Genomic DNA, 22328 nt, shown 5'->3' on the forward strand with positions numbered 1-22328 from the left:
AGACCTCCCAGGGGTCCACAGACCATTGAAAACCACTGTCCTATAGTAACGACAAAACTTAATGGAGTCTAGTGGTCTGACTATATCTAGAGGTCCACAGACCACAGGTTGAAAACCACTGCTCTAGAGCTAATGTATAATATTATTTGATATTTTCAGAGACATCAGGAATAGATAACACACAGGTCAACCTGCAACATTGAATGACAGGACCTAAAATGTTTATGGGCCCCACCTGCTTACGGGTGGTTGAAAACTGCTCATCACCTCCCCCTGCTGTACAATGTACTATTATACATGATCAGCAGCACTGAGCCCGAGGCCAACACTAACCAAAGAAAAATAACATCCATTAAGTAGGAAAGCCAACTAAGCAGGCATTTCTGCAGGAGGTATTTGAAAGTGAGCATTTTTCCTCTGTAATTGGGCATAAAGTTGATTGCGAATCTGTGTATACCAGGGGTTCTCAAACTGGGGCACGGGATCCCTCAGGGGGTCGCAAGGTTATTACATGGGGGGGGTCACAAGCTCTCAGCCTCCACCCCAAACCTCCACCCCAAACCCCACTTGCATCCAGCATTTTTAATAGTTTTAAATATATAACTGTTTTTCATTTATAAGGGGGGTTGCACTCAGAGGCTAGCTGTGTAAAAGAGGTCACCAATACAAAAGTTTGAGAACCACTGGGGTACACAATTGTGATTTTTGAGAGGAGAGCTATTTATATTACTAATGCCATTCTCTTCCAGATATTTCTGTGCAATTTGAGATGGAAAACTGGAACCAATCAGGGTTGACCTTTCTTCATTTGTAGAGCAATTTTCTCCTGTTAATAGACAGAGATTGAATCTGATGTGCGTACATTCATAGGAACCCAGAATTCTAGGTATTTGTAGAATAATGTATCAGATTTCAAAATAAACTCAGAGCTATGCTTATGAGCAGAGGCCCTCTTTGCTCGGGCTAATGAAGTAATATCCTATACTAGGGCCAGGAGGGAATAGGGAAAAAGCATAGGATTTTAGAAGAGCTGGCATGTTAGAAAGTTGGTCAGGATAATAGTGCTACTTGGGCAGTTTCACTCTACTTACATTTTGTATGATTCCACTTGGATAGGATATCCTGTTTATTGCTTCTCAGCCTTCTGGCTAAGAGAGGTGAAAACATTATCTAGCTGTTGTGGCCTGCAAGAAAACTGGTATAATTTTTGAGATTTCTACAGTGAGTAGTGAATGAAAGGTGCATTATTCAAATCCTAGCTGAACAAATCTATCAGCAAACTTTAAAATGCTGGTGAATTATGTAGCAGTGGCTTGGAAGGGGCCCTGGTTATTCAGTTAAGGATACCTGAAGCCTTGGTCAAAGGCAAAGGGTTTGTCTACATAAAGAAGTTTACTGGTCTGAATGTCCTTAGTGGGAGCTTGTAATAAATCAGTAAACTTCCCTATGTGGAGAGATCCTCAGACTAAGCGTTTGTATTTAAAAAGACAGCTAAAATTAAACTGCTCATTTATCTTACTTGTACTAAAACATATTGCTTGTTAGTGGAAAGAAAGTGCCTACCTCAAGGCAAATGGGAGGTTCTATACTGACTGGAACAGGAGCGCCACTTACTTTGTGGAGAGCCGAAATCCAATTTTACTCAGAGGGCTGGGGCACAAGTTTGGACTACGTAGAGCCTTCAAGCCATAGATCCTCTCCTGTATTTAGTTGTAGTGTAGTAGGGCCTAGGAGCCCTAGACACAGGCTGGGCCCACTATACCAGGCACTGTAAAAACAACAAAACACTCTCCCTATCCCACTGGGTAGAATATTGCCTTTGTCTTGTAACTCAGTAATTTGTTCACTTACTATCAACTTTGCTCAGTTGGCAGATCATACTCACCTTTAGGGCCCTCACTATTTCTGCCTCCTCCATCTTTCCCTTTCCTACAGCAAGTCCCAGCTCATGTTCCATCTGCTAAAATGATCAGCAATGAAATAATGAATGTTGCTGACTCTGGAAGAAGTCACTGCATTGCTTGACTTGGGTCATGTGAAATTATTTTTGCAACCATGTGGGCTGCTTTTAAGATTTTCTAAAATTTTGCAGAAATCTGAATGTCATGAAGGCAATAAAAATACATTGAGTGGGCTGCCATCTCGTCTGTGGCTCAGGAATTTGACAGCAGTGGATTAGAGTGTATTTTGATAGATGCCAAGGTGTCCATTTTTAGACTACTTTGCCCTTATGTAGCATATTGCAGTGGCAGATTTTTAAGAGGTCCATCTACCTTGGCCAGTGAGCAAGACCTGCCGTAATGGTCCAGTGCTGCAACATTCCAAGCACTTATGTGATTGGCTGAACACCTCAGTAGGCCTACTGACGTCTGTGGGACTACTTGCATGGTTAAGTGGTTTGTTGGATCAGGACCAGAGTGCTCAGCACTTTGCAGAATCAAGCTCTTGTACATGAACAAATGGAAGCACAAGGCTCAGGTGATTTGTCAAAACACCCCCAGCAAGTCGGTCAGAGCCAGAAACTGAAACCAGGACTTACTCCCACATCATCAGTAAGGAAATATACCAGGGGAGTCACACATACACATGTGAACATTAAAGTTAATAGTTATGGATAGTTTCCTGTCAAGAGAGACACTTGGTCCATTTATAGCAGGATGTGGAAAGTAAGAACACTGACTAAAAACCCTGAAAAAGTTTACCCCAATTTGTCACTAGTACTAGCCAGAAGCCAGAAGGGCCTGTAGAGGATATCCTTCCCAAGTAGCGTGACGACTGAGCCTAGTACTCCCATCATTTTAAATGGGACTAATGGTTCTAACAGTGCGTTTCTGAAAGCTGTCACTCCCTCTTATGTCACGTAAGAAACTCCATCTGTTTGAAATGCAGGGCCACATTCCTCATAATAGCACAACTTAAAACCCCTAGCAGTTTTCTAATTCAATCCAAACTGTGTTAAGATATGCACATTACAACGTTAACTATAACTGGAATCAGACAAACCTCAGTTTTTTCCTCATTTTAATGTGTTTTCAGAAAATTTAGAACACCAATTTGTGAGGATAAACTCCATTGGAGAGAGAAAATACAGAACGCAGGTAGCCACGGAGCTGAGGCACCTTCTTGATTATTGGCAGGATTTGCGAATCCACTGTCTTCTGGTCTGCCTTGCGTTGTTCTGTTATCTCATATTTCTAAAGAACAAAATTAAGAGAGTTAAAATACTGGAGAGATTTAGGCACAGTTGGTTATCCCTACAGAGATAAGGCTGGCTTTTGCTTCCTGCCATGGCAAGGGCTTTTTCACCGAGTAAGCATTTCTCAGCATTCACTTGGAATTTTCCTTTCCAGGGAACAACAAACAAAAAGTAGTTCTATTTGGGCCACAGGACTCAAGTCACCTACAGTAGATAATTAAAGCTGTTTGAGTTTACCACAACTGACGTAGCTAAAAGAGCTGTTGCTAAATTTAATCAGCTGATGCTATGGTGCAAATGGAGTCCCTAAAATCACAACACATGGAACACTTATGGACAACAGACCATGGAATGCACATTAAGAAAATTCAGGGCTATTTTATGACTCAGTTTACAGTACAAGATTGAGTCCATGCACACAGGAGACACTGCTTTAAGAATCTGTGTTCAAGCACCTCCTCAGTATGGAGTTATTTTGATAACATTTTAAGATTCACACCCTCCCCCCCCCCAGTGTTAGACACACAGTGGGGGAGGTAACATCTGAAAAAGCACTACATCTCGAAAGCCTATCTCCCTCACCAACAGAAGCTGGTCTTAAAAAAAAAAAAAAAAAAAGATATTACCTCACTCACTTTGTCTCGAATATCCTGTGACCAACACGGCTGCAACACTTTTCCCAATGTTGTCATATTCATGCATTTTAGTGGACCTGACCTTGCTTTTTTTTTTTTTTAAAACATGTTCTTATTCTTAAACATTAAATCTGTTTCATGGAAAGACATCTCCCTCCCCTTCCATCTTGGCTACAAACATTGAAAAAGACATTTGCAAATAGGAATACTAATCATTGTTATCCTTACTTCTTTCTCAGTGTCAAAGATCTCGCCTTCTTGATGTTTGGGCTTACGCAGCCTCTTCTTCTTAAAGTACGCATCGGTGAGATGTTTTGGAAGTTTCACCCCAGAGATATCAACTTTGGTAGATGTGGCAATAACGAATTTCTGGTGAGTCCTGCGCAGAGGGACACGATTGATAGCCAAGGGTCCTGGTGGCATAGAAAAATACTTAGAATGAGTTGCAATGTCACCTTATCACTGGAGAAATAGTACCCCCTTAGCTACACTCAAAGGAAGGTCACTCTCCATTAGGATGATTAGTTTGAAGTGGTTGTGTTCTTGCAGAGGACAGTTGGCTTCACCTACTAAAATCTGAACTAATAAAGAAAATTAGGAGACGCCTTTCTCAAGACTTCTGATAATGCTAAGAGCTTCCTTGTGTTGTCAGTATTTTCAGATGTTAAAGCACAGTGATACTTCATTAAAAATGTGTTAGCTCCACAGGCTTAACTGCAAGTTATTGGTACTGCCAATGAGGTACCCTCTTTTGCTAAAGGAAGGGCACTTCACTCCCTTTCTCAGATTTCCAGTGCTATCCAGTGTTTCTAGCATTGGAAGACTGAATGATATCAGAACTTCGAACAGTCATGTCATGGGTACCTCAGGTTTGTCAGAAAAATTTCTATTCCCAGACAAGTACAACAATGGCAATCATGGTAGAGTCTGAAGACAGGCTGCCTGGACAGACTTACAATGAATTCAACAGGAATTCAAGAGACTTGAGTGAATAAAGTTTCTTACCTGTTACCAGCAACAGGCCACTAGCAAGCTGCTTCAGGAAGACCACACGCTGAAAACCAAACACAATAGGACAGTCTCAGACAGCAATGCTAAATGCAGTTTGATGTCTGAGAAAATATCAGGACCTGATTTTTGTACAAAAAGTTACAAAGGAGGAGAGACACACTTTAGCCAGAAAGGCAAAAGGCATAGCAGTACCAAATCCACCACACTTTAGAACAAAGACTGTTCTAATTTGACAGGACCCATTCCCAATGGTTAGGGAAACCAAACTAGAAAGTAGCTGGACTATGTTTAATTGTCTAGTTTAAAAAACTGGAACAGGAACTGGCTTGGGATCCAACAATTTCATTCCTAAGTAGCCCTTTTTGTAAGTTACATGGGTTTATATTGGGTAAAGTCTGGCAATCAACTGCAAGTCCCTCCAATTCTTTACCTATCACAGAGGTATACATATTGGGTGTAAAAAGAGGGACAGGAGTGTGGTCAAAGGGTCAAAAGAAGGGAACCTGATGGGGACACCGAGCAGAGAACCCCGGACAGCGCCCACTGCTCCTCAAAGGTGTCAAGGGAGCCAGTGAACGCCGCCCAGAGGAACTCTGCCCGGATACGTGAACGGACCTCACACAGGTATAAGCAAGGCATGGTCTACACTTCTAGGAACATCAATGTATAAATTGTCAGTCAGGGGTGTGGGGCAAACCCCCACCCCTAGCACTGACCGAAAAACTCCTTCTGTTGGTATATGCTGCATTTATAATAGGGGGCTATGGCATCATAGGCTCTGCAGAGCGTACAGAAACTTCTAACAGACCAGCCAAACCAATATTTTGAAGAGCAGATGTGGCATGGAAGGATATATGAAAGACAATTCTCCTTTACCTTGCCTCTGTGGCGACCAGTGAGAATGATCAGAACAGTTCCTGGAGTAATAGAAGCCCGCAGTTTCCTCTTGTGTTGGCAGAAGGGCTTTTTGCCATGACTCAAGAGCTTGCGAGGAACGTCTTCAGTTGGATAATATCTAGGCTAGAGAAAAAGCAGCAAATTATTAGCCAAAACTGTACTTTTACTATTCCATCAGCAAACTTAGCGAAAACAGTTTAATCTGAGTTTTGATCCTTCCCCTTTTAGTGGATGCAACACCTCTTCTCTCATGGGAAGACTATTTTTCCTGAAAGGCCATTTCCACCCTATCCCACTTTTGATTTTTTTGTTTGTTTCTCTGTTGTGCACAGGATTCACTTTGCTGCAGGCTAGCATTTTACAGAAACTGGCACTTCTGAGTGATACATGTTAGGTACACGATGTTGCATTTTGCATCAGATAGCTAATCAGTTACACAACATAGAAAAAAATAATACAGTAAATGTATGTTATTTGTGATTGTATTTACAATTCACTAGAGAGATGCCAGAGGAGCCCTACTGTGCTGCTCATTCATAGGCCTAGGCCCATTCAAACAATGGGCCTAGTCCATCATGGAGGTTGTCAGGGTCTTCCCATGGGAAACTCCTTAATGCTGCATGCAGTAGTCTCCCTTACATGTCAACAGGCAATTAGCCCAGTAATATACACCCAGAAGCCAACTGTACACATTCTCTGATTCGGGCCACGTCTACACTGCCCAACAGAGGTGTGAATAGCAGTGCTGTGCCTCCATGTGAACACTGTGGGTGTGAACGAAAAGGTTCCTAGTTTGCCTGGAACAGCTGCTCTCCAGCTTTATTGTTAAGTGTGCCACCTTCTTTAATAAAAAAGTTATTGTGAAGTAAATGTATGGAACATCAAGCTCCCATAGCATCAGTGATGCATGCACCAGTTACAGAACACCTGTTCTAGAATATTGCAACACAAAAGCCACAGTAAACATAAAGATGTGATGTGCGTATCTTTTTAAAAGCAAGACTCTTACTCCCCACCCCATTTTTTAACCCCCCCCCCAATATATTAATAAGTCACTTGCTTAAATGCGAGTACCTACATAACAGTTTTACAGTGCTATACAGACAACCTATAGTGGAGATTATACTGTCTCATAGCCCAGAAGTACATCAATAGCAGCACTATCTAAGGAAGTTTTTCAATACAGAATAGGGAGCATATTCTCTTGTCATCTACATCAGTGTAACTCAGTGTTTAGCAGGAGCAAAATTCTGCTTGTGCAATTTAGTTAGTTTTTTCCACTAATCTATTCTTACCATTTTACGAACTTTTACCACACGGTTGCCTCCATTCTTATCTCCCCCAACTGGTTTTGTGAGGGTAGCAGGTGCTTTCTCTCTCTTTTTCTTTTCTATCTATTGACAAACCAAAAAAAAATTTCAGACAAGTTAACTTATGAAAGTTTGAGACACAACCTAATTAGTTAAACATCGAAATTCATTCCCTTTATACCTTTGTTTCTGGCGCATCATACTTGCGCTTGTAGATGGCTTTTCTGGCATACATCGCTGATCGGGAATATTTCCCAATTCCTCTGGCCAGCACTGGGTTACGGCTTGCATGGTGCTTTTTAGGCTTCTTTGCCTTCTTCTCACCTGCCTTCTTCTCGCCTGCCATCTACCAAATATCAAAATAAAGTATTAGTGATTGTCACATTAAACAAAGAAACTGTACAGAAAAAATGTAAAACGCAACAGAGGGTCCTGTGGCACCTTTAAGACTAACAGAAGTATTGGGAGCATAAGCTTTCGTGGGTAAGAACCTCACTTCTTCAGACGCATCTGAAGAAGTGAGGTTCTTACCCACGAAAGCTTATGCTCCCAATACTTCTGTTAGTCTTAAAGGTGCCACAGGACCCTCTGTTGCTTTTTACAGATTCAGACTAACACGGCTACCCCTCTGATACTTGAGAAAAAATGTAATGGCTGCAAAAAACAAAAGCAAATTATACTTAAAATATCCATGGTATTCCTACAGTGGTCTTGAGACTATTCGGCTATGTTTACTATACTATCTTTTGCATCAAAGCCACCTAAACTACACGGAGCGTAATCAAGATGCACAGGACACCACATCCATTGCATCTCGCTTGTAACACAAGGCCACGTATATAGTAAATACAGGTGATACAATTCAGATACCTGACCATGTCCAAAAGTACTAAAGCAGAGATCCCAGGGAAGAGAAAAATGTAAATACAAGTTGGGGCTGCAACTGCATGACAGCCCATAGAGGGAAGTGGAGAGAGGGGCAATAACCAACTTCTCATGCCCAAGGCCATAGCCACATGGTGACTTGGGGCTTTTACATGCCCTAGACAGAGTCCCCAAGGTGGCCAGGCTCAGATATGATTTACCACAGGGAGCAGAGACTGGAGGCGAAGGAAGAATCCCCGTCCTGTGTGTGCCCACCACCCATACGATACGATCTGCCTCTGGCTGGAGCGTCCTCATACGTTTCGGACCAAAGGCTTCAAGCCGGGCTGGGGCTGCACTTTACAAGCTCCCAAACTCTGCGCCGGCTGAGTCTGGTCACCGCCCAGGGAAGGGGGCTCCTAGGATCACCCCCCACCCGAGGAGTTATTCAATCCATTACGGTAGCTGCCGGATCCCCAGCCACACAGTCCCCATAGCGGGCCATCCGCGGCCTACACTCCCCGGAGTTACCGGGGCCCGCGAACTCCGCACATACGTGCCCCCCCGCATGTATCCGGGCCCCCCGGAGCCACCGAGCCGGACCCGCGGGCCCTTCGGGGCCTCCTCACGGCAGATGGTGGCAGATAGTAACTACTACTCCCGCACAATAAGCGCCGGCACTCCGCCATTCTTACCTTCCTAGAAGGGAAAGGGAGTAATATCCGGGAACCCGGCTCTAAAGCGAGTCCAGCGTCTGACGTCACCCCGTCCACTCCGGGGCACGCTGGGAGATGTAGTCTGTGGCCTATAGCGGTTTCTGGCTGCCTATAGGTCTCTACGGAGCGGAGGAGGGTCAAGATCTGGGTCAAAGGGAGGACACTCTCGCCCTCTGGTTATAGAACGAGGTAGTGGGAGTTGGTCACGAGTGGGACTGACTGGATTCTATCTTGGCTGGGGTTGGAGAAGAAGGTATGTGATGTGTTGAGTAGTTACAGGGCTTATGAGTTCTGTTCTTGGTTCTGCAGATGGCTTAAGCACCCCCCCCCCCCCCCCCGCAATGTAGCAAACAACTAAGTGTTTAATTTCACTATCTGGAACTTGTAAAAGTAAAGTTTGTGTAAATCTGCAGAATTGGGGTCTCGATTAATAATAAACCTACACATGTCAGCGTCATGGTTCTATATAGTTTAGTTTCCCCGTCTGCATATTATGTCAAATAGCTACTTCGCAGAGTTTTATAAAGGTTACTTAAGGTGACACTATTGACTTGAAAAACACAATTGTAGACAAAAATTGTACCTACTCTTATGTGTAACCCCCAACTATAAATGAAAGAGATCAGAGAAATTTTTTTTCTTTTTAAGTTTGTTTCTTTGAACTTTTGAGAGCATTTTGAATATAGTATCAGAGGGGTAGCCGTGTTAGTCTGAATCTGTAAAAAGCAACAGAGGGTCCTGTGGCACCTTTAAGACTAACAGAAGTATTGGGAGCATAAGCTTTCGTGGGTAAGAACCTCACTTCTTCAGATGCAAGTCACTCCAGCATCTTGCATCTGAAGAAGTGAGGTTCTTACCCACGAAAGCTTATGCTCCCAATACTTCTGTTAGTCTTAAAGGTGCCACAGGACCCTCTGTTGCTTTTTGAATATAGTAAAGTATCTTGTTGATGGTTAGTTGCGCTTCCCCTCTCAAGCAGTAGGATGACTCCAGCGTGGGAGTAAGATGCCTTATATTTCTGTAAGAGGATTTTTTTGTTTTAAATAGCACTGTTTAAAAAAGGATCTCGATCAGCAAACTAATTTTTTTAAAATAGTCATTAAAAACAAGTTAACAGTATCGCCTCAGATCATGTTTGTAAAAGATTTAGATGAAAGGTGCTACTTTAAGTACCATGTGTTACCATGAGACATTTAAAAGCTGATCCTGTGCACGCAGAGAGTGCTCAGAAGATGCACCTATGGGTGCACGCAGAGCTCCTCTAAACTATCCAGCCATCATTCCATGCAGATCCCTCGTGCCAGCAGAGCTCCTGGGATAAGGAAATGCAGCCCTCAATGCATGCCCGCCCTGTGCAGCCCGCAGTGCTCCAGGCCAGGCAGCCGAGCGCGCGACTCGCAAGCTCGCCGGCAGGCCCCGCCCCCACCCATGGAGGCTGGGCCGGTCGCGGACGGATGACGTCGTGGCAGCCTGCGCCGGGGTTCTGTGTCTCCGCGGCCTGGCTGCGGCTGCTTTTCACGCTCCCCTCCGGGTCCCCCAGGCCGCGTCCCGCCGGGGGAGGCCCCCCCCGTGAGAGGCCGAGACTCGGGGGGACGGGCAGCTGCAGGCGCCGCGGGGGAAAATGACATCGCGGAGGTGAGGCGAGGGGGCCGGGGCCACCTGCCCCTTTCACTGTGGGGGGCGGGGCCCCATCTTCCCCTGGAGCAAAGGGCCTGGCGGTGGGCGGCAGAGACTCCCCCGGGGCAGGGCGAGCCCCCTTCCCCCTGGTGCGGGGCCGCTCTCTGCTGCGGGTAATTAAAGGGCAGCAGCCCCCCCCCCCGGGGTGTTCTTTGGTGTAGGCAGGGGCCCTCCCCCTGCAGATCACAGTTTAATTTATTCAGTGACCCAGTAAACTGTCCGTCTGGCATTCCCGGATCTGGAGAATTCACCCCGTGTGGCAGTGGGCGTTAGCAACAGATGCATTACTGAGTGTGCGGATTTGGGAATTAAAACGTGAATCAGCTTCTACAATTATTAAGTGCAGGCTAATGTTTTAGGTGACCTATACGATACGTGTAGTTTAGCAGTGCTCGGCTCTCTATGAGCTGAGGGGTGAAAACATTATCTACTTCCAAATACCTGCAATATTGCTGGATTTAGAATTTGAAAAACTCAGTTAAATTTGAGTTTATTGCAGATGTGTATGTCTTTCTGCATCTCATTTTTACTTTGTAGAAGACTCTTGTTTATCCTTTGTCAGTACATTTCCCGTTTATTTTCTTTTATTCACTCTTTTTTTACCTGTATTTAATTCCTTTGATTATGAAAGCTGACAGTATTTTTAAAAATCTGATTTGCTTTATGCTGTCTGTTTACTTTTTCTTTTTCAGTTTAGAATGATGAAGCTAGATTATCAATTTCATTTCAGGGTTCTCTTCCCTCCTAGCACCATATTATTGTGTTTGGATCTCCAGCAGCTTGGGTAGATATTTAAAGTGGGAGGGAAATTTTAAAATTGAAATGCGGGGTGGAATCTTAAGTATTTCTTTTCATATCAGTTTCAGTGATGCTTTCCCACCCCACCCCCCTTTAAAATAAAGCCTCAAATGCATATGCCTGCATTAGTTAAGTGCCCATTTTACAGTCTTTGCTCACTGTCTGACTCTTGAGAATTAGTCCTCTTAGCCCATTCAGAAGTTAAAAGGGGTTCATGAGAGAGAGTGAATAAAGATTAGAAATACAGACAAACCAGTGAGCCTATAAGTAGGAATAATTAAACTAAAAGTCACCGCTTTCCCGATCTGTCTAGTTGTGTCAGCCAAAACCCAGAAGCACTCTAATCTGTTCTGCAGTCAAAACGGAGATCTGAGTAGCCCAATCATGAAATGGAGAATCATATTGATTTTGTTTCTCTTTTCAAGGTGGTAAATCGATACTATGCTCCTCTCTCTGCCTCCCCCCAAAATTTTGCTGACTATTCAAACTCCAATCAGAAAAGAGAAATACACTGTTAATGTAGTGTGTGATTCAAGGATGTCCTAAACCTTCTGAGTTCTGCCAAGGGCTTTTGTACAGTCATACCCTGATTCTCCAGAATATTTCTTTATCTGAAACAAGGGCATGTTCCCTTCTATCTATCTATCTATCTACATACACACACACACACGCTCTTGGAAAAGGCCTCCTACTTATCCCCATTGTCCTTGTTGTAAATGATGTTTGACTGTCTCATTGGTTATCTTTCCACTAGCATTTTTGCCTTATTGTAAAATGCCAAGTAGAATGCTGTGTGGTTGAAACTATTAAATCATGCTTTGGGGAACATTAAACCCTCTGTTCTCATTGTGGTCATAAATAGAATATGTTGCTATGTATTGGTTTTTGATTGTATTCTAAGCTCTTGGTCAATTTTACACTAGGAGTAACTCCTGTGTCTGCTTAGAACAGAGCTAGAAAAGGAAAGCAGAAAAAAATCTAAAATGCATTCCATTCCTATGAAAGGAAACGTAAGTGAAAATCCTCTATAGGGTTTATATTACTCCTGTCTGTGTCTGTGCAATCCTCTGTGCTCTCCCACCAGTGTTGGAAAGGATGTGGCCAGCATGGTTCAAAAGCGCAAATGTGGTGGCAATATGCCAAATGAGGTTATCCTGATCACCGGTCCGGAACCATTTAACATAGATCACTAACACCCCCATTTCTTTCTATTTGGGGTGGTTGACAAATGCATCTTCCTACTCAAAGCCAAAAATACAAGGGTGAGCAAGCAGGAGAACCAGTTACCATTAGAACAGAAGTTACAACATGTGCAAAAACTTGGTTACTTTCCTGGATGTACCTTTTTTGGTCCCAAACCCCAGCTTTGGTGGGCTACAGGAAGAAAGATCCTCCTTTCATAATCTCTTACATGATTCCATAACCAATTTTCAAATATGTTATATTAGGGTCCCTTCTGTTCACTGAGATGTATTATCTTCATGTAACTTTACATGATGTGTCTAACTAGTAATGTGGTGGTATGTATATTTGTGTACTTGGAGGACCAGGTGTTGCAAGTAGTGTGTGTGTGTGTGTGTAAACTTGCAGTGAAGTTAATGGAAGTTCTGCATGTGGCATGCCTGTAGGATTGATTCCAATATGTTCACATACCTGTATCTATGCTTCTCTTTTTCATGTAATTATAACTAAAGTTCAATAAAATCTTCACTTAAATCCCACATACATTAAAAACTCCTGCCTGGCAATGTTTTGAAGTTATTGCTTCTCGTAGAAGTTATATAGTGGGGTGTGATTGTGGGAAACCTACATAGCCAGATTGTTCCTTGGAGTACATTGTCTAGCATCCAGTCCAGTCTGGTTATTAAAATCCCAGGCAATGCGGCTTGCACTGCTTCTCTTGGCAGACTATTCCAAAGATTAATACATTTCCCCATCAGGAAACTTTTCTTGACATTCAGGCAAAATTTCCCCATTATTAATTTCATCTTCGTTCTATCCCTGTGTCTCCCTGTATACCACATAAAATTCTTCTTGCAGTTTACACCTTCCAGGTACTTGTAAAGCTGCTTAGTCTAGTTGTACACATTTAGGACCAGACGTTTAAAGGTGTCTAAAGATAGCTGCTTTTGAAAATTGTACTAGGTGCCTGCCTCTATCTTTTGGCATCTAAATACTTTTAAAAGTGTAGCCCTTGGTCCATATAATCTTTCTTCATAATTCAATCCCTCTGACCTAAGTTATTGGTGGTTTTTTTTTTTTTTCTTTTTTGGCAGGGTCATCTTGTCTGTCATCCTGTTGCCACTTAATGGCTGGTCACCAGTGTGGGTTAAGTCCGTCTTTCATAATCCACAGTCCACATAATACACACTATGTGTTAACCATAGATTCCTCTTTTCTAAGCAAATGTGGTCATCTGGGGTCCGGAAGAGGTTAAAGTTATCAGTTACCTAATTGGGTGAAAGTGGGTAGCAGACAGTCAGGTTATGTTGCTGGGTTTAGTTGGTGATGGTAGAAACTTGCCAATCCAGCTAACAGGCTTTGCTCTTTTCAACCTTTCAAGGTAACTATGTTGAATATCATGCACGTACTGTGTGTATTTTTCAAAGGAGATGAGGAAAGCTGAGGTCCTGAGTGGGCTTTGAAGATCCCATGACTCTTAGGGCTTGGCTACACTCAGGACTTCACAGTGCTGCCGCGGCAGCACTGTGAAGCGCAAGTGTAGTCGTGCCGCCAGCGCTGCGAGAGAGCTCTCGCAGCGCTGTATGTACTCCACCTCTCTGAGGGGAATAGCTTGCAGCGCTGCGAGCGAACGTGCAGCTATGCAGGCACTGATTACACTGGCGCTTTACAGCGCTGTACTCGCTGCGCTCAGGGGTGTGTTTTTTCACACCCCTGAGCGCAACAAGTTGCAGCGCTGTACAGCGCCAGTGTAGCCAAAGCCTTAGGGAAGAGTAGGGGTTTTCCCCAATTTTCTTAGCCAAAATGCATGTCTCGCTGTTGTGCTGATTGGTTACTGCCCAGAAGCAGCTGCATTTCAGTGGTATTGCATATTTATAGTTTGAAGAGCTTTGAGGTCTTTCAGGATCATGAGCATTGGATAAATGTAAGATTATCTGTCAATTGATTAACTCTTGTCTGTTGTGATAAACTCAAAGTACTGTAGTTGGATTTTTACTTACATTTTCCTGGTTTGAGCTATACCCAGAGTAGTTTATTTTTTTGGTGGCTCTGCTAAAGGTGCAATATTCTGAACGGGGTTCTCTTGGTTAGATAGGATATACACAGACAGATCTAAGGTTCCCATGTAGAATTACTTCCTTTTCAAGTTGCACTTGTGCACCTTTACTTCTAATTTCCCTGGGTATATTAGCTAGACTGACTCTGTTAGGGACTTAAGAACATAACATAAGAACATAAGAAAGGCCGTACTGGGTCAGACCAAAGGTCCATCTAGCCCAGTATCTGTCTACCGACAGTGGCCAATGCCAGGTGCCCCAGAGGGAGTGAACCTAACAGGCAATGATCAAGTGATCTCTCTCCTGCCATCCATCTCCATCCTCTGACGAACAGAGGCTAGGGACACCATTCTTACCCATCCTGGCTAATAGCCATTTATGGACTTAGCCACCATGAATTTATCCAGTCCCCTTTTAAACATTGTTATAGTCTTGGCTGTTTTGGAAGCTCTAAAAGTGTCCAGAGTATTCTTTAGGAAAAATTTGCCGGAGTAGGGAGTATGGAGTATTACATTATTGGAATAATGATAAGTCTTTCTCAATTTAAGCTGCCAATCAAAAGAACTGCCCTATGTTTAAACATGCACTTGCACAGCTTTCTGTTATGGCAGCTTACTGTGAAATGTGGATTTATGTTGGGAATAATCAGAAATGCTATGTACATTTTTAGTTATAGTATTTTTATAAGTGTAACAGAGCAGATTTCTGCCAAGCAGCCAAGTGTCTGTATTGCTGTGATGTTTTGCTTTACTCAGGGAAAAACTCACTGGGTTTTTCAAGAGCAGTGGATTCTGCTGCTTTCTCTCAGATATGCTGTGTAAGTCTATAATCAAAGTGCATGTGTCCAGGGGTGCATGATTTATAGCAGTTACAAAAATAATGAGGCCTTTCAAATGTCTAGGAAGACTTTAATTTCAAGAGTTGAGGTGAAAATAAAACCCAAGAAAGTAGTTTTGCAAAGCCACTGGAGTCAAATGGTTGCACACTGTTTGCCCAGCATTTTGCATTTCTGTGAGAGTACTGTATTTTGTTCTGTGTTCTGTCTTGGCCAGCTGGGTGGCAGTGGATACAGTCTTGCTTTTAGTTTCTCAGCTTTTAAAACATGTCTGGTTAAATTGGGAACTCTCCTCAGACCTCTGATTGTGTATTGTTTCTCCATTGATTCCCCTGGTACAACTGGGGCAGACTTATGCTTTGGTCTAAAAGGTAATTGAAATAGTAGATATTTACAGCTATAATTAAGTTTCTGTTGTAACTTTCTGGAACACCTTTTGGTAGAAATTTTCCATGCTCAGTGTCTGCATGAAGGTGAACTTGTCTAAAAAGCGTTTTGTTTTGTTTTTTTAGTATTATCTTTGTTTCTGAATTTTTGGCAAAGGAGCTGATCTTATTAGTATGTGTGCAATTTTGATGTGTCTTTAATATACATGTCTGTATTGATTCAGCTTCCAACCTATATTTCCCTAGGTCACTTCATTGTGTGAGAGAGCATCTTTTGGCCTGTACAGGGGAGCCATGATGGAGAGGGAGATAATGGATAGTGAGGGCTGATGCAAACCTCAGATTTTCTCTTCAGTTGATTGCATTGATAGTATAATAATCCTAGTCTCTCCTTAGTTCACAAAGCTTGTGCCTGGATATCATTTCCAGTTACCTAAATCATAGAATCATAGTCCTCCCGAGGTCCCTTCCAGTCCTAAGTATTATCTAGACCATCCCTGACAGGTGTTTGTGGGCAGTAGAGTTGTTGGCCATCTTAATGTTGCATTACTTCTGTATTGCAGCAGAGGAATAAAACTTGTGCGATGATACGGAAAACATGGACTTGTTAACTAAATCACTACAAATAAGTCTGCTGAAATGTAATGCCATAGGTGGTGATGCTGAACTCTTTAGTTATAGATATAGGCCATATATGGTTCTCCTCCGGCGAGGTCCACTGTTTTGGTCATTCAGGAGGCTGCTTGTGGGTGGTGAAAACCAATATGATGTTCCTCTGTGTTTTGTATTTTAAGAGTGTGATATTTTAGGACCATAGGAATTGACAGACCAGATCAGAGCATTGCTCCATCTAGTCAGGTAGCCAATCTCTGGCAGTGGCCAGTACCAGATGCTTCAGCGGAAGGTGTAAGAAAGCTATATTTTGGACAATTGTGGAATAACTTGTCCACAAGGGAAGTTTCTTCCTGACCCCCGTCATCAGTCGGTGATCGATTTTATGCCCTGAAGCATGAGGTTTTGTTTTATTTTTACTTTGTAAATAAAAGTGTCTTAATGCTACTTTGGATGTTTTCAGTATTCTTATATATGTCTAATTTTTTCTTCAGTCCTAATAAGCTGTAGACCTCCATGGAATCCAGTGGCATCGAGTTCCGCAAGTTGTGTGTATGTTGGTGGTGAGGAGTGCGTGTTTTTGTTCTTATTAGTTGTCTTTCAGTTTCATTGAATGTGACTTTGCTGTTGTGTTATGAGAGGATAAATATGAGTGCCTGACTTCCCTGCTCTATACCATTTGTTTTATATACTTTTTATCATGTCTCCTCTGAAATAAACAGTTTCCAATGGTGTGGCTATAGTACTTCCACTTATATGGCATCTCTTATCAGAGGATCTTCGCGATATGTAGAAGAAAACCTACTTTTAACTGGTGACACGAAAAGTACAAGTTAGAATTACATTGACATTTTTTTAGATGATTTTTTTCAAAGCATAACAAAATTCTTTAAAATCCAATATTGCATCCAGTGATTTTAATGTTATCTGATATTTGTGTGGCAATGTGGCATCAGCTAAAGAGAGATTCTGGTTTTAAATTATTTTTCTTCTTTATCTTGCGTAGATGGTTTCACCCGAATATTACTGGAGTGGAGGCAGAAAATTTACTGCTGACAAGAGGCGTTGATGGCAGCTTTCTGGCCCGGCCCAGTAAAAGTAACCCGGGAGATTTTACACTTTCTGTTCGGTAAGTTAAGTGTTGAGAGGCTCTGTCCTTGATACCCACTTGGCCCAAACATACAGAAGTTTCCAATTGCCATTGTTCTGTGGAGAGCAATCCTGTTTGGGTAGAGAGATGAGACTTTTGTGATCTACATGTTCTTCTCTATTTCTGACTTCTGAGTCTGTTATGTTGATAGTTTTACATTTTCTTCTGCATAGGAACCCAAATGTCTTTGGTTTTCCAAGTTGTGCACAGCTTGGAAGGCTGTGGATCCTGGCTCTGTAGTGAGCCAGAAAGGTAGAGGTGAAGTGGCAGCCAGTTCATAATTTCTCCATTCCCTACCCTTTTAAAGAAATCCATTAGGGTTCCTGTCCAAAAAGTAGCAGAGCTGACGGCATTAGCAAGATCATGCATGTAAGATCTGTGCTCCTTTATACTGCATTCTGTCTTCTCTTCTCCCCCTCATCACCCCGTTAGCTACACTGATAGTACTTAAAAACTTGCCAGTTACCTTAGATAGATATTTGCAGTGTAACTTAATGCCAAAAATGTGCTTGGCACTGTACAACACAGCATGCAAATATAGTCTTTGCCCCAAGGAGCCCACCCCCTAAAAACCCTTACGAGAAAGGGCTCATGGAGAAAATCCAAAGGAGGGAATAACATAATTTTTCTTCCCTCCGTAATGTCTCACTTCTTAGGGATTGCAGAAGAAGTGAGGGGGATTTGAATGAGACTAGGATGGTGGCTTGTCAAATAGAAAGAGATCATTCCACACACACTCAAGATACTTTCCTATAACAAGAATAAGGAAATATTGAGGTAATCTTGTTTGTTAGGAGAAATGAACAAGTTTTTAAAGGCAACTCCTGTATTCCAGCTTCTAAAATGCGCCTTCTGGAGTACGTGTCCTCTGAGACAATGTGGGGATGGGGAAGGGGAAAAGGGCATGTCTGACACTTCATTGTTGCCTTAGATTTTAAGGTAGTCTTAGTGGAGCTGAGTCAAGGGAAGGAGACCTCATCAAAGATCTATGCATTGGAGGGGGGGAGGGGCGGCTGAAGTTTCCTGACTGAGAATTCCATTTAAGTCCTACCTAGGGCAGTCTTATGATGGCCGTTGATCTCTGCTCTTCATTGATATTAGTGGAGGTAGAGGCTAATTGCTTACATAAATGGCTATCCTTGACTGATTGTAGGGAGCAGACCTATCTTTAAGGGAAATCCCCATGCTGGGGAACCATGTTAGGATGTCTGAGTTGCTCCTTGAACGTGACAGTTGGAGTCTGTCCAGCCTTTCCTAGAGCCTGACTGCTATACCGGGCAGAGCTGGACTCCACTCTGAAGAAAGTGGTAGCACAGAACCCCTAATGAGGCATCTTGTGGATGATGAAGACTTCCCTCCGTCATGAGAATTGCATATAGAGGACAGGAGGTCTGTGCAGCTTCTATTGGACAATGTGGGTATATCTGCACTGCAAAAACAAAAAAACCTCTATGGCAGCGAGTCTCAGAGCCCGGGTCAACTGACCCAGGCTTGTGGGACTCTCACTACAGGGTTAAAAACAGCAGTCTAGACATTTGGGCTCTGAGACCCAGGGAGGGAGAAGGTCTCTGAGCCTGGGCTCCAGCCCAAGCCCGAACGTTGACACTGTTTTTAGCTCTCTAGCGTGAGCCCCACAAGCCTGAGTCAGTTGATCCGGGCTCTGAGACTTGCTGCCGTGGGTCGTCTTTTGCAGTGTAGATGTACCCTGTGGGCTCATGAAGACTGTTGTGGTTCAGTGGAGCCATTAAGTAATGATGGAATGAAAAAAATCTTATTTCTGTACTGACTGTTAAACAACCACTTCCTCTTCCTGTAATCCTTGATGCTGTTTCATTGCCCTGCTATTAGATGTATAGTTGCTTCACTCACAGTGTGCAGTAATTTAGATATGCTGCATTTCATCTGCTGGAAGGTGACTGACATATAAAGCTAAACTACTAAAATTTCCAAGCTAGTAGAGTGGAATATTTTAAAGTGATTGGTTTGAAATTGGCGAACTTGTGTAAGTTGCCTTTTCTTTTCTTTTCTTTTTTTTTGGTGTAATAAACATTTAGGCGAAATGGAGCTGTCACGCACATCAAGATCCAGAACACAGGAGACTACTACGACTTGTATGGAGGAGAAAAATTTGCCACGTTGGCTGAGTTAGTCCAGTATTACATGGAACACCATGGGCAGCTCAAAGAAAAGAATGGAGACGTAATAGAGTTAAAATATCCACTGAATTGTGCTGATCCTACATCTGAAAGGTGAGAGAGAAAAATAGTGGTGAAAAATATGAAGGAGTCCATTCTCCTTTCCACGTATGCATGTAATTCCTATTAACCTTAAAAATTTGCTTTTACTCAGTGTAAGTAAGGGTGGCAGCACCTTACCTTGCAAGTAGTCTAACTGTTTTCTGTGGCACTACTTGCAAACTAAGCTATTACTCAACTTGAGTAAGGGTGGGAGAATCTGGACTGGAGAGGATAGGCCCTATACGTTGCAGTAACTAAAACAAAAACAAAGTAAACTACGCAACCCGCTTTACGATCCTTCTTGGAAAATTTCATTGGTTGCAAAAGCTTCAGAGAATTATTTGTATTACTGCAGTGACTTCAATATATATTTCAGAGCATATTTTTATCCTGGTAACGCTGTATTGTATGTGGGTTTAAGAAAACAAAAATCAAATGCAAATACACAGATTGCTGAAACTGACATTTTTAACAAGACAGCACTGATCAGTAGGATCTCAGACTTTGAATACTTACTAAGGAAGTATAGCGAAGGAACTCTTCAGAAATGAATGTAGTTCTTTTTGGAAACTGGAATTAATTAGTCTTGACCCATTATTCAGCATTACGGCCAGTAGATGTCAGTTTATTCTCAGAAGTGAAAAGCAGGGAAAAATAATAGAACCACGCCATCATAAGGTCTGATGAAATTGTATCCATAGTGTCTAAGGAAAACTTTCTGTTAACATAAGAGCACTGAAATCATGCAAGTGCATAAAATAAACAATGGCAAAAAATACAAGAGAAATTTGAGGTATCTAATTGCAGTAACTGAAATTTTATTAGAACCCACTTCAGTTCTTGCTGACTTTTCTCTTGGGATTTCTTTCTTGTGATCTGTATAGATTTTTATTAAGCAATGGTGGCATTCTTCCAAGGTTTAAATGCATAAGAATTGAAGTATCTTAATCCGTTTTCTGTTTATGCAAGTTCTGTTTTGAGAGTTGTTTTGTGCATAATGTTTTATTACTTCTGAAGTATTTCTGTATGTGCGAACACACGCCCTCTCAATTCATATTTTTTCTAAGTCTGTACTTTGCTAGGTTTTTGGGTACCTTTAGCAACACTTGTTCATACTAAACTGAGGTCTCAAGGGCCACATTTTGGCTTGTTATAGATGTTTAAGCCAGGTGGGCCCAGTCATGGGTACAGTGAGGAGAAGGGCAACTATATTTATTTATTTTATTTATTGTAAATTTAAGGTGGTTTCACGGGCACCTTTCTGGAAAAGAAGCTGAAAAGTTATTAACAGAAAAAGGAAAACATGGAAGCTTCCTTGTGCGAGAGAGTCAAAGCCACCCAGGAGACTTTGTTCTTTCAGTCCGGACAGGAGATGATAAAGGCGAGAGTAATGATGGGAAATCGAAAGTGACCCATGTCATGATTCGGTGCCAGGTACAACAAAGCCGGAACTTCTTGACTGTAAAGGCTTCTTTCCTGGTTTGCATGCTTATTCTGTCAGGAGAGGCATTACAGACTTCTCAATACTATTCAGTCCACTGATTTTGGTCAGACAGAGCTGTATGTACAGCATATTGTTTGTTTGCTCAAATTGACTTCTTTGCTAATTTCAAGAATTCTATTAGCATTTTCTTTTTTTTTTTTCACTGAATCGTGCCATAGCATATCTATATTGCTGAGGAGCTTCTAAGAGGTTTCTCTTTCATTGCATCAAGAGTCTGTCTCAAAGCCTCTGCTGATGTAGCCTTTCACATTCATGAATCTCTCTTAAGTTTGTTGCAGTCTTGTCTTACTACTTCTCTTTTTATATAATAGATCTCAGAATCCATTCAGGCGTGTGGGGGGGTTTGTAGCTGTACTATGGAGGCTGGTTATTTTGTCTTTTTCATAATGTCTTTCCATAATAACAAACAAAATACAGTCAATATTTAATTCAGGGAAACCTTGTCCTACAGTTTAAACTTCAGGTAGGGTAGTTTGCCTTTACTAAAGAATGTGTTTAAACTATCTGATGCCAGGATTAATTCTTGATGGCTATTTTTATTCTCAAAACATTTTAATGTGTGCCTGAGTATTGGTGTTAAAGGGTCAAATCTGTTGAAAGTACTTTAATCCTTTTTAGAAAATACAGTTTTTGTAATACTTTTATTTGTCTTTTAAAAAAGCAAAAACAACCCTCCCCACATGCCTAGTATAGAGAAATCAGGAATTTGGGGTGGAAATGGTGCAACTGAGTGAGAGTGCCTGCTAGAGGTTTTTGTGGTTTTTGGCTGTGCATTCAGTAAATGCCGTCAAAATTTCAAGGTAATTTCCTGCCTTTATTTATAGAATCATAGAATCGTAGGACTGGAAGGGACCTCGAGAGGTCTTCTAGTCCAGTCTCCTGCACTCAAGGTAGGACTAAGTATTATCTAAACCATCCCTGCAGGGGTTTGTCAAACCTGCTCTTGAAAATCTCCAATGACAGAGATTCCACAACCTTCCTAGGCAATTTATTCCAGTGGTTAACCACCCTGACAGTTAGGAAGCTTTTCCTGTTGTCCCACCTAAACCGCCCTTGCTGCAGTTTAAGCCCATTGCTTCTTGTACTATCCTCAGAGGTTAAGGAGAACAATTTTTGTTCCTCCTTTTGAAACAACCTTTTATGTCCTTGAAAACTGCTCTCATGTCCCCTCTCAGTCTTCTCTTCTCAAGACTAAACAAACCCCATGTTGTCTAGACCTTTAATCATTTTTGTTGCTCTTCTCTGGACTTTCTCCAATTTG

General features: G+C 42.2%; 2 protein-coding genes across 2 annotated transcripts in view; one reads left to right on the top strand and one right to left on the bottom strand.

Moving 5' to 3' along the window:
- Positions 1–3004: 3004 nt before the first annotated feature.
- On the bottom strand, positions 3005–8680 carry RPL6 (ribosomal protein L6). The gene is made up of 7 exons (XM_065417567.1): positions 8609–8680; positions 7231–7395; positions 7035–7133; positions 5719–5862; positions 4837–4885; positions 4060–4244; positions 3005–3194 (listed from the first exon to the last, which is right to left on the bottom strand). Exons 2-7 carry the CDS (start codon positions 7393–7395, stop codon positions 3042–3044), a joined length of 795 nt encoding a protein of 264 aa, XP_065273639.1. The 5' UTR covers positions 8609–8680; the 3' UTR covers positions 3005–3041.
- A 1510-nt stretch (positions 8681–10190) lies between these two features.
- PTPN11 (protein tyrosine phosphatase non-receptor type 11) overlaps positions 10191–22328 on the top strand; it is a 39797-nt gene continuing 27659 nt past the window's right edge. Inside the window, exons 1-4 of the mRNA XM_065417530.1 lie at positions 10191–10264; positions 17183–17305; positions 19381–19575; positions 20805–20997. Of these exons, the coding sequence (XP_065273602.1) occupies positions 10251–10264; positions 17183–17305; positions 19381–19575; positions 20805–20997 (525 nt within the window). The 5' untranslated portion in view covers positions 10191–10250. The remainder of the gene's footprint in view (positions 10265–17182; positions 17306–19380; positions 19576–20804; positions 20998–22328) is intronic.

This window comes from Emys orbicularis, chromosome 16 (assembly GCF_028017835.1).
Source record: "Emys orbicularis isolate rEmyOrb1 chromosome 16, rEmyOrb1.hap1, whole genome shotgun sequence".
Lineage (NCBI taxonomy): Eukaryota > Metazoa > Chordata > Testudines > Emydidae > Emys > Emys orbicularis.